Raw genomic sequence first — 10,953 nt, 5'->3', positions numbered from 1 at the left:
GGTACTAATGATACTACTTGGTAAGGAGGCGATTGTCCCTGAGACTTGTGTGGTCCCAGGCCCTGCCTGGCAACTCTGAGGGCTGAGGACCGTTTCTTTCAACCCTGTAACCCACTGTGGCAGCTGTGGGACGCACTAGCTGGAAAGCTCTGGTTTAAGGCTACACAGCCCACCTTCCTTGCTGATTTAACCTTAGCCGTACAGGAAACTCCTACAACTGAGCAGAGAACCCCTTATGGTGAGCACTGCTCCTCACTCCTCACTCTTCCCTCCTCCCCTTTCCCTGGGAATTATATCATTGGGCTACAGCCAGCCAGCAAACCAAGTATTGAGATAGCTTCTCTGACTCAACTTTATGGAGTACATCCACAATGTCCAAAGTGCAACCCTGAAACAAATACACAGACTTTATTTATGCACAAATACACTTTCCAGCAAAGACAGAAGTGATTTAAAATCACACAACTTCCCGGGGCAGCTAGTGTCCGTGTACTTCGGACAGGAAGGCGGAAAGTGGTGTTAAGGGGCTGGGTCACAGGATTAAGGCACAAGAAGCTCACCAACAAGGAGCTAGGTAGGAAGGACAGCGAGGAAGAGAGGGCTTAAAAGAGGAAGAGAAGGGTAGGAGACTTTGAGGGAGAAGCAGGAGGCAGCTCAGGGAAGGGGAGCTGGCCTCAGATCATGTGCAGGGGTGACCATGCCAGATGTCCCCAGGCCTCCATTGGTTCAGCTGGGTCTGCTCCAGAGGAAGAAGTTGCACCGGGAGGAGGGGTCAGTGGGAGGACCCCGGGGCCTGGCACACATGTAGAAGCGGCGGCCCAAGTTGGGTCCTGGCTTCTTCACAGTACGCATCACACATGGCTCCCTGTGGCCCCCACAGAGGGGTGTGCGCAAGGGCCCCGCCAGCACAGACTTCCAGAATGAGGTCCGTAACTCCTTCTCATCTTTGGCTTCTGAAGTCTTGGCCTGCCCCGTCACCACTTTGGCCACTGCCTTCTCTTCTGGAGTCTTCGGGGTCATGAGGGTGCTCATCAGTGGTAGGCTAGGCAGCTCTATGTCAGGAGAGGCTTGGGGACAGCTAGGGGAGGGCTGAAAGTAGCTCTTCAGGTTTTTCTGGCCTCTGCTAGAGCCAACCTGACTGGGCCGAGGCCTGGTTAAGCGCACTTGGGCTTTGTTTTGGCATGTCTGTACCCGGGTTTGATTGTTGTGCTGCAGCGTCGACTGCTCCAACACAGGACTTTGTTCGAGAGGAACTAGGAAGCGAAGGATCTTGAGCTGGGTGCCTGCAAACTCAGGGAGGAAGCGGGTGCACAGAGGTGGGCACTGTTTTGCAGGCACAGAGGACACACTCAAGACTGCACCCACAGGGCAGTGGTCAGAGCCCATCACCTCAGGCAGCAGGAAAGAGGCCTGAAAGGTGTCTATGACCAGGGTCCTGTCCCCCAGCACATAGTCAAGCCGGGAGCCATAGTTGAGATGGCGGGCGCCAGTGACTGCTGACCAGCAGGTGAAGGCCCCCTCCTGCTTTGGTTGGAAGCAGCGGTAGCTATCGATGAAGGGCCCTACATGAGAGGCAGACTGGCACCCCAAGCTACTGAGCAAGCTGTCCATCCACTTGCGCCCTGGGTCCTCTTCAAAGCATTCCTAGGTGAGGAGGAAAGGGGGTTGGAAGAGAGAGAGACAGAACTAGATACCTAGAACTGGAAGGGACTTAGACTAACTGCTGCATTTTGCAAATAAGAAAATTTGGTTGTCCCAAGAGGACTACTGCTCAAGGTCACACAGTCCGGAATTGGCAGAGCTGGGATTCTGATTTTCATCCTTACTGATTTAAAAGACCATGCTTGTTTTTCCCTCTGCACGAGCTTGCATTTGTCTTGCATTGGTCCGTCAATGGCAAATCTCAAAGTTTGCTTACTCAAAGCAATTCCCGGAACTGCTTTTCAAAAGGATGGAAAACAGGAAGTTAAAAGTGTTTGCCTCTAGGAAGCAGGGCGGGGTTAAGAGTTAGGAAGACTGTCAGCTTCTTCCTTTAAACCCTCTGGCACTATTTGGTTTATCTAGTGTGTCAAAGCCCTCAATGACCATTCCTACCTCCTGAGCTGAGGACCTGCAAGGATCCAGGTCTGAATACTTCCTTAGGCTCTGATCCCTAATCCATCATCCATCAGTCCATCCATTCAATCCACCTACCCACCCACTCATTCAATGCAAGAAATGTTCATGGAATACCTATTATGTGCCATGCATGATGCCAGGGACAAAGTAGGAACCTGATCTACTCCTGGGGACCAAGGAGGCTTCCTTTCGAGAAGTGATCTGGAGCTGAGGTGTGGGGGCTGAGTAAGAGTAACCTAGGTGGAGGGTGCTCCTAACTTTAAGAACAGTCTCTGTGCTGGGCCTGTGGAGGGAGTGTGCTGCGTACCCAAAAGACTTGAGGAAAGACCAGACTGGAGACCAGAATACCAGCAGAAAATGGCTGCCATAGTCACACAAGCAAGATGATGGTCACTTGGACTAGGGTGGGTGCCAGAGGAGACAGAAACATGAAATTATGAGATGATTTGTAGCTAGAATCAACAGTACTTGCTGACTAACTGAATGTGGGAAGTGGAGTAAGAAAGAAAGACAATACTAGCACAATTCCCAGGCTTTAAGTTGAAGCAATCAAGGGGATGATGGTGCCATTTACAGAAATGACAAGACTAAAAGAGCAAGCCTGGTAGAAAGTGGGTATGTTCTGCTATTTTTGAAAGACTGTGTAAGTCATCTGAGCTGGCACTATTAGTTCTCTTTTCCTGGAGGAGAAAATGAAAGAGGTATACATGAGAGATCTAGGATACCTCTGAACTAAGTAGAAAAGGCACAAAGATGTATGATGCTATCACAGGAATCTGAAAGAACACACTGAATGAATGCATAAGAGGAATGAGGCAGGGAGGGACTGAAGGCTCACACTTTGTAGCATTCTCTCCGCTCCCCACCACACCACCACCACCATTCTCTCATTCTCTCACTTCTGCTCATTTTCCCAGATGGGAGCCATATCTACATTTATGTAGCTCTTCTGCGAATTAATCAAGGAATATTCCCACGGTCCCTTCTCTAAGCCAAGCCCAGTGCTGAGTAGGACTGTACCAGCATAAATCACTGATCCCCCATCGTGAGACATAAGGCAAGAAAAGATGAGAGCTGGCTTGTAGATTCTAGGGCAGTGGTTCTCAAGCCTGGCTGCACAATAAAGTCACACTGGGGGCTTTTAGAACGTGCCACTACCCTGGCCCCACACTCGAGAGTTCTGAGTTCATTGATCTGGAGTAGTGCTAAGATATTGATATTTTTGTTCTAATATGCAGTTAGGGGCTGAAAACCATGGGCCTAGGGGAACTTAGAGATAAGAGGTTCATATAACAAAAAGACAGGGAGGGGGTCATGTCCACCAATTCAGGGCACAGTGAGAAAAGCCAGAATGAGAATAACTTTTACAACGGGCCGACAGGAGACAACCTGTCTAGAGAGGACAAAATGTGTAGGTACACTGAAGGTGGAAATAAGAGACAGGTCACAGACCAAGGAGAGCCTTGAATGCTAGGTCTCCATGTTTTCTCTGCATCACAGAGGTAACAGGGAGGTACTGAAAGTTCATAAACAAGAAATACAGTGTATTAAGGAAATGACCAAGGCAATGTGGAATTCACAGTCCTTGAAATCTGACCCCCAACAACTCTCCAGCCCCACCTTCTGCCACTCACCTCCCTTCCTATGTCACTAAGAAGAAAGGGACTTGTGGTTCCCCATGCACACAATGCAAATTCTCACCTTGAAACCTTTGCCCATGCTAGAATGCTTTCTACTTCAAAGCTCTGTTCTACTCATCTGTTAAGATTCAGCCATTTTCAGCTGCCTGTCCTGATGTCCGAGCTCACCTAGGAATCCCATCTCTGAGCTCCTGTAGCTTTCTGGGATGCCATCTGTGCCTCTGCCCTGAGAATACCATCCTATAATTGGCTAGCCATGTGTCTGTAGCCCACCACCATGCTGGAGAGCTCCTAGGAGCCAAGAGCTGGATCTGACTCCTGAGTCCTCAGTATGTGGCTCAGGGCCAGGCCATGGGCAGAGTCAGTATTGTCTATTGAATGAATGACCAATCCTCAGTACTATAAGAATAGTATTGCAAGCCAAGCTCCGCTTTCCCATAAAGGAAGCTGTCCCTGGGCCAAAAACTCAGCGTTGGTTGGCTGGACAAACAGAATCAGTCAGGAGTGGGGCCAGGCACCTAGAGGGAGCCTTACCAGGTTGACTGCATCCCAGTGGTCAATGGGGCGGTGGGCTGTATTCAGGTCACCCAGAATGATCACATGGCTGAAAAACACAATGTGGGATTGTTAGAAAGGGGTGCAGCAGTCCTGGCCCATATACTTTTTCCTGGGCCCAAGAGCTCAGACAGGCCCTCTCCCATATTGAGGCTTCCTAGCCAACAGCAACTCATAGCCGCCTACCTCTCCAATCTTACCACAAACTTGCTACCTTTCATATGTGACCAACCCAATTCTGATCTCCAAAGGTGACAGTGTTCCATGTTTGACATGACTGCCTCACTAATCAGTAGCCAATGGGCATTTTTCTTGTCCTTCAAAGCTGAGCTCAGATACCACCTCCCCTTGATTGCTCTAAACCACCCTCACTTTCCTGTCCTTCCCTGGAACAAGACTTTCCTTTGCTCCCAGGCACTTTACCATTCTCATCTCATTTCACCCTTAAAACTATTGTGTAGGGTAGAGATTCATATATTCATTTGACAAAAGAGAAAACAGAGGCAAGACTGGCCCTAGGGCTCACAATGAGTAAGAGCAGGAGCCTGAATAGGTGCTCAGAGTACAAAACCCATGTTTGTTTTGAGCAGAGCCTATTCAGGTGGGCATATTGGTGTTTGCAACTATGCTGTGAAAGAACTCAGAGACAAAGGGTCCATATCCCTTTCAATGGAGCTTGACACAGGGCTGGGCACCCAGGACCAACTCAAGGAAGCCTTACTGCCCAGGCTTGCAGTACCTGCCTGCCGCCAGGAGGGCTTCTGCTCGGATTTGCAGCAAACGATAGAAGCGCATCTTAAAGACTAGCCGCTCAGGCCTCCCAGGGTCCGCATGGGGGCAGTACACGTTGATTAGGGTCAAGGTCTTCTCCTTCCCTTCCCATGTGCTGGAGAAAAGAGAAACCCCCAAAAGGGGTCAGTTTCAAACCTCCCCTTCTGTCCCTTCCCCATACCACATGGCTTCCATTTTGTGACTGTCTGGGATGGAAAAGAAAGGGGTTAAAGAGACACAAATGATCTGGCATGCACAGGACTTGGGGACTGACTACTGATAAGGCAGGGAGAGGGATATCTAAGGATTACCGCCAGGTAATGGTGCTGCTATTCACAAAGACAGAACACCCAGAAAGACAGCAACCTGGGGCAGTGAGTTCAGCAGTAAGTTGCTTTTGAGATGTCTATGGTAATAAGAGCTGGATCACTAGGCCAGCCCCACATTGTAGAGATGGAAACTCAAGCTTCAGAGGGGGGAAAAATTTGCCAGGGTCACACACTGAGTAGCCCAGCCAGGACTAAACCAGGAAAGGCAAATTTGGGAACTTTCTCCACGGTGCATGTATGTTTACATGGCAAGCCTTAGAATCTTCACACTCAAAGAGTAGCACCAGCAGTGCTCAGTAGCAGGGAGATATGAGCTATTACCGGATCTTATGCTGTGTGAGGAGGGCCCGGCCCTCACTATCCAGAGCCCGGAGTTCCTCTTGGGTAAACTCATCCATGTTTCCATAGCAACCAACATCCCCATTCTGGGTGGCAAACAGGCCACTCAGGCCTTCTTCAGCAGCCACTGGGGTAGCGTTGTCTTTACAGAAGGTGGCTACACCTGGGAACAGACAGGGCACTCTGAGCAGACCTGGCAGTCAATAGCCTGTTGCACAGCCTGTCCCACTCCAATTGTCCCCACACAAGTCACCTAAGTCATCTTCATAAAGTGTGGTTCTTGGGCAACCTTATTCAAACCCTGGAGTCTCAGTTCCTACATCTAAAAAAGCCACAGAATGTTCTAAGTGTTTTACATTGATACATGGTGAGTGCTCAAGACGTATTAGCAATTATTATTATCACATGGATTAATTCATTTAATCCTTGTAACAGCCCTTGAAGGTAAACATTATCCTCATTTTCTAGCTGAGGAACCTGAGGCACCAAGAGGTAATGTAACTTGCCAGAGGGTGCACAGCTAGGAAATGAGCCATGATTCAAACCCAGGCTGTCTGGCTCCACAGTTCACACAATTAAGCACCACACTACTACTGTACTTCTGAGGTCCAGTAGGATAATTCTATCCATAAAAATTATATTTCCAGTAGGATAATTCTATCCATAAAAATTATATTTCATGTAATTTACTATTATGCAGCTTTAGCTCTGTAAACTAAATGTCTAAATTTCTTATTACCCTCTCATCAAATATTGGAAACCCTTTTCCCCTATCTGCCTCCCTCACTAATTTAAAGTCCACAGAAAGCCCCATTTACCAGAATAGCCGCTACGGTTGCGGCTGAAGCTGAAATAGGAGTTATAACCCTCAACGATAGCCAGGGGCTCTGTCAGTGCATCCCCTGGAAAAAAAAAATGTAAGATTAAGTCAGAGGTAAAACTAGCATCCGAGAAACACAAAGGCCTGGAATTACAGTTGTAGGCTAATTCCTTGCACACATCAGAGCCAGAGTTGGGGGTGACGGGAATGAAATATCCATGATTAGAGGAGGACCTAGAAAGATGGGAAATGTCAGAGAGGAAATTGATATCAGAATTAGAAGGCTTGGGGGGGCGGTTAGAGACTATGAAGTGGAGGTGGAGAATTAGGTGGGAAGGGGAAAGAATCAGAGCTAAGCCTGGGGGTCTGAACGATAGGAGGAAGCTGGGGATGTGGATGGACATACGAGAGGACAGTGGGAATCTGAGCTAAGGGTGAGAGGTAAGAGAGAGGGAATTAGGGGATCTGAACTGGGGGTGGAGGGAAAAGGAATTAGGGGATTCTGAGGGGAGATAGGAGGGTGAAGAAATAAGAGGACATCGAAGCTTGGGGTGGGAAATGAGGTGGGAATTAGGGACTTTCCGCTGGGAGGAGAGATGGGAACAGATAAGCGGTACTGGGGTTCTGAGGTGGAAATGTGAAAAAGAGGAAATTAGACTGAGCTGGGGTCAAAGATGGGGTGGGAATTAGAGGATCTGAGCTTGGGGCAGGGATGAAGAATTTGGGGGTTTGACTTGGCGGCGGGAAGATGGACAGCGTATGGAAGGAGGAAATTCAGGGGACTGAGTTTGGGGCCGGAGAATGAGTGGGAATCTGACTAGATATGGGGTTTCGAGAAGGAGCTAAAGTTTGCTGAAGACAGGAGATGGAGTGCAATTAGGGGATCTAGCTAGGGTGGGAAATGGAAGTTTAAGAGGGAAGGGACCTGGGTCTAAGGGCAGGACTCTAAGAATAGGAACCTGGGAAAGTAAAATTACGTGGGACAGGGGACAAAAGTTAGCGGGAAAGAAAAAGTATGTAGGGATCCTGGAATCCAGAGCGCTCACTGGTCACTTTGGTTTCCTGGAGACAGACGATATCCGCATCCAGCTCGTCCAAAATGCGCCCCACGGCCACGGCGGCACAGTTGCTGGGTTCCTGATTTGCCACCCCTTGCAGGGGTCTCCGAATCCCATTGATGTTCCAGCTCACCACGCGCAACATCTTAACGGGCTGGAACACCTCCCAGCCCGCGCCAAACTAGGCGCGAGCGAACTGCTTCCTGTTCAGAAGTTGGCCAGGCCCGCCTCCCGCGCGCGTTTGCGCAGGCGTTCTCGTGCGTACCACCAAAGCGCCTGACGCACGTCGGGCGGGGGCTTCAACTTCCTCAGCTCTCATTGGCGGGAGGAGGAACTGGGTGGACGCTGAAGGAAGCAGAGCGGAAGCCTAGGGGCAATGAATGGCGAGAGGAGTTTCCAGTTGGGCTCCCGCTCCTTCCGCTCGGACACCTGAGTCTTAGTGCGTTTTTCCTGTACTCAGAAGTCCAAGTGGTGCGTCCGGTTACTTACAAACGGCATTTTGCCACTTTTTAAACGACGGAACCCTGAGCGGAACTGCTCAGCCGCCAAAGCCCCGCCCTCAGTGCGGCGGACCGCCCACCTAAGTTCACAGATGGCTGCAGCGCTTGCGCCCCAGGAATAGCTGGCGCTAAGTGCTCGCGTTGGACTGGGCAAAGGGAAGTTCATGATTGGAGGAGGGAGCAGTAAGAGTCGCTCCACTGAGATAAGACTTAGGAGGAGGGCCTTTGGCTTTATTGGGGCAGAGGGGAGGAGGAGGCTGTCGCAAGCCTGCCCTGTAGCTTTTGTCTTGGCTCTTAACATTCTGAAGGATGTAGCCGGACACATCCTTACTCTTGGTTCTGTTTCTCAGATAAGTGAAATCGAGGCCCAGGAAATGTAAGCTCGTGAGCAGCATTGTCTCCGGATGCATCCATGGCTCTTCTGTATATGTTATCTCATTTCATTCTCAAGACAACCCAGTTCGGGACATGGAGGCTAAGTTAGAGACGTCGAATGAATTCACTTCATTCTCACAGTTCACTCTCTCTTACACTGAAGTAGTAGAGCCAGGATTCACACCCTGTCTTAATTAGCTCAATAATTACTTTTCTGAGTGTTTTTACTGACCACACACCTCCCCAGTTAAGCCTTTTCCTCTGGGGCCCCACGGCACCCTATGGTCCATTCTGTCACAGTACTTATAATACACAGCTATCATTGACTTCTATTTCTGCTGCAACTAGAATGCCAGCAACTTGAGAGCAATGACCATGTCTGGTTCATCTTGTTAGCCCCATCCCCTAATACTGGACACAGCATATGTTGGGAAGCAATAGATATTTGTCAGGTGAATGAATGAACAAAGGATAATAGCAAGAGCATCGACAGGTTCATGGCTTGTTTTGAGAGCACAAAATTTAGAAGTAATGGATATGCCCAATGTCCAGGGAAAAGCATAACGATGCATCTTTAGGTTCCTCACCCAGAATTGCAGCATAATTATTTTTTCCCCAGAATTTAAGTCTTAGAGCCATCATCCTCAATGGTTACAGCAAAGACGCAGTAAACTGCTTTTCCTCCTGGAGGACTTAAAAGGTTACCAGTTGTTGCTATCAGAAAATAGCTCTGTGATTAAAATAAAAATTTGCATGTCCTGAGCTTTTTCATGCTTTGGGGGTTATTGACTCAGGATTGACTCCCATGAGTGCGATAACTAGGACAAAGGAAATGAACATTTTTATTGCTCTTGCTTCATATTGCCAGATTGCTTTCCAGTAAGGGATTATGCCCATTTACACTGAAGATCGATCTGAAACTCAGCACCAGCGAAATCCAGAACTTGCCTGTCTCCATGGCTGGTTTTAATTTCCCTATTCTGCAGTGGCTTGTTAATATTAGTTCTGACCTTTGGGGCAAGGTGAACACATGGTTGGACTGAAGAGAAAAGGCTTCGGGTGGCTCAGGAACTTCTTTGGCAACTACAACAGCTGATATTTCAACAGAGCACATACACCCCCCACTTAACAAGGGTACATCCTCAGCCTTCTCAGGGAACCAACGAACACCTCCAGGCTTCCTCTTTGATGCCACCCACTGGACCTGCCTTGGGGGTCTGTAAATGCAAGAGAACCGCGTGTTGGATAATTAGCGATGGAAGAAAAAACCTCTAGAATAAAAGGTAGGTGAGAAAGAAGGGAAAGTAGGCAGGAGTTGCACAAATCCACATCCATTCTTCAGGCCCTCTGGAAAGTTTTCTTTGCATAGATGGTTGGTTGTCGTGTGCATTAAAGGGCATGGGAAAGTGGGGGAAAAGATTATATCTATATGTAACCTATTTATCTGTCTGTATATTTTTAAAAGTCCATTCTGGCCTTTGTGGGACACTGGCCCCCAGGGCAATTCACTAGCACCTGTGAAAGTCTCTCTAACTTGGTCAAGTCTGGTTTTGAATGAACTGAGTGATTGAGATTATAGCTCTTACCTCCCCACTGATGTGTAAAGTAGGGTTGATTTGCTGTGGCGCTTTGAACAAGCTCTCTTGCTTCTCTGGGCATCAGTAGCTTCCTCAGTAAAATGGAAATCAAAGTCTCTAGCCAACGTTCCTCAGAGGGCTGTCACGATCAAGAAGAGTGGAAAGGCAGAAACCAAAGCTCTTTGGAGACTTTTCAGGACTTCCTCGCTCTAAGAGTAGTCATCTTGCTTTTTCTATAGGCTCCACAAGCAATCCCACCCAAAACCCTCCAGCTGCTGTGCGACTATAATCTGTGGAGAGCCACTTCCATGACTAGGATTCAGTGAGGTCTGGGGCCCAGGCATGAGGCCGAAAATAGTGGAGAGATGGTGGGCCAGGACAGTGGGTGAGAAGGAAGGGGATCCTAGGCTGCTGTCACAGAAGGCCTGACACTCATATACATGCACCTAGCTTGTAAGTGTGTGGTCGATCTCCCCTCACACCTTCACTCTCCACAAATGCATTGATACCCAAACAGTCTGAGAGCTACCAATAGGGAGACCCCATTCGTGACTTTATTATCCATCAGCACTGTCATATGCTGCTTTACATGGTACTCTCCCCCCATACACAGGCCCTATACTTTGGGAGGGGTATGGGGTCAGGATCTGGGGGCCTTGGGAAATCACATTGTAATCTTTTCTTCCCTAGAGATAGCCCCATTTTAGAATTTTAGACCAAGAGCTGCAGGTCAGAGCTTGATCTTGAATGAGAATCTGGTACTGACTGAACCCTTTCTCTGCCACGAGTTCATTGTCCCTTTTCAGAGAGGACTTCATTCTTTTGTTTATCTGTTTCTGTCCCATTCAAGGTAGAGAAACCTTTCTGGATG

General features: G+C 48.6%; 2 protein-coding genes across 2 annotated transcripts in view; one reads left to right on the top strand and one right to left on the bottom strand.

The window, feature by feature from the left end:
* Window positions 1-389: 389 nt before the first annotated feature.
* Window positions 390-8,059, bottom strand: APEX2 (apurinic/apyrimidinic endodeoxyribonuclease 2). Its single transcript, XM_004064241.4, has 6 exons — window positions 7,619-8,059; window positions 6,571-6,654; window positions 5,735-5,915; window positions 5,053-5,199; window positions 4,293-4,362; window positions 390-1,644 (listed from the first exon to the last, which is right to left on the bottom strand). Exons 1-6 carry the CDS (start codon window positions 7,773-7,775, stop codon window positions 727-729), a joined length of 1,557 nt encoding a protein of 518 aa, XP_004064289.1. The 5' UTR covers window positions 7,776-8,059; the 3' UTR covers window positions 390-726.
* PFKFB1 (6-phosphofructo-2-kinase/fructose-2,6-biphosphatase 1) overlaps window positions 7,948-10,953 on the top strand; it is a 64,225-nt gene continuing 61,219 nt past the window's right edge. The window contains exon 1 of the mRNA XM_055376450.1: window positions 7,948-9,788. Coding sequence (XP_055232425.1) covers window positions 9,761-9,788 — 28 coding nt within the window. The 5' untranslated portion in view covers window positions 7,948-9,760. The remainder of the gene's footprint in view (window positions 9,789-10,953) is intronic.

This window comes from Gorilla gorilla, chromosome X (assembly GCF_029281585.2).
Source record: "Gorilla gorilla gorilla isolate KB3781 chromosome X, NHGRI_mGorGor1-v2.1_pri, whole genome shotgun sequence".
In the NCBI taxonomy this organism is placed as follows: Eukaryota; Metazoa; Chordata; class Mammalia; order Primates; family Hominidae; genus Gorilla; species Gorilla gorilla.
The sequence above is the reverse complement of the archived record's forward strand: the minus strand, read 5'-3'. Positions and strand labels throughout refer to the sequence as shown.

Bases quoted from the DNA above. Each gene is read 5' to 3' on its own strand.
- APEX2 (XM_004064241.4), bottom strand. From the start codon at position 7,775: ATGTTGCGCGTGGTGAGCTGGAACATCAATGGGATTCGGAGACCCCTG. The intron at 6,655-7,618 runs GTGAGCGCTCTG...TTTTTTTTCCAG, and splicing joins CCAGGAAACCAAAGTGACCA to GGGATGCACTGACAGAGCCC. The intron at 4,363-5,052 runs GTACTGCAAGCC...TGTGTTTTTCAG, and splicing joins GCCCTCCTGGCGGCAGGCAG to CCATGTGATCATTCTGGGTG.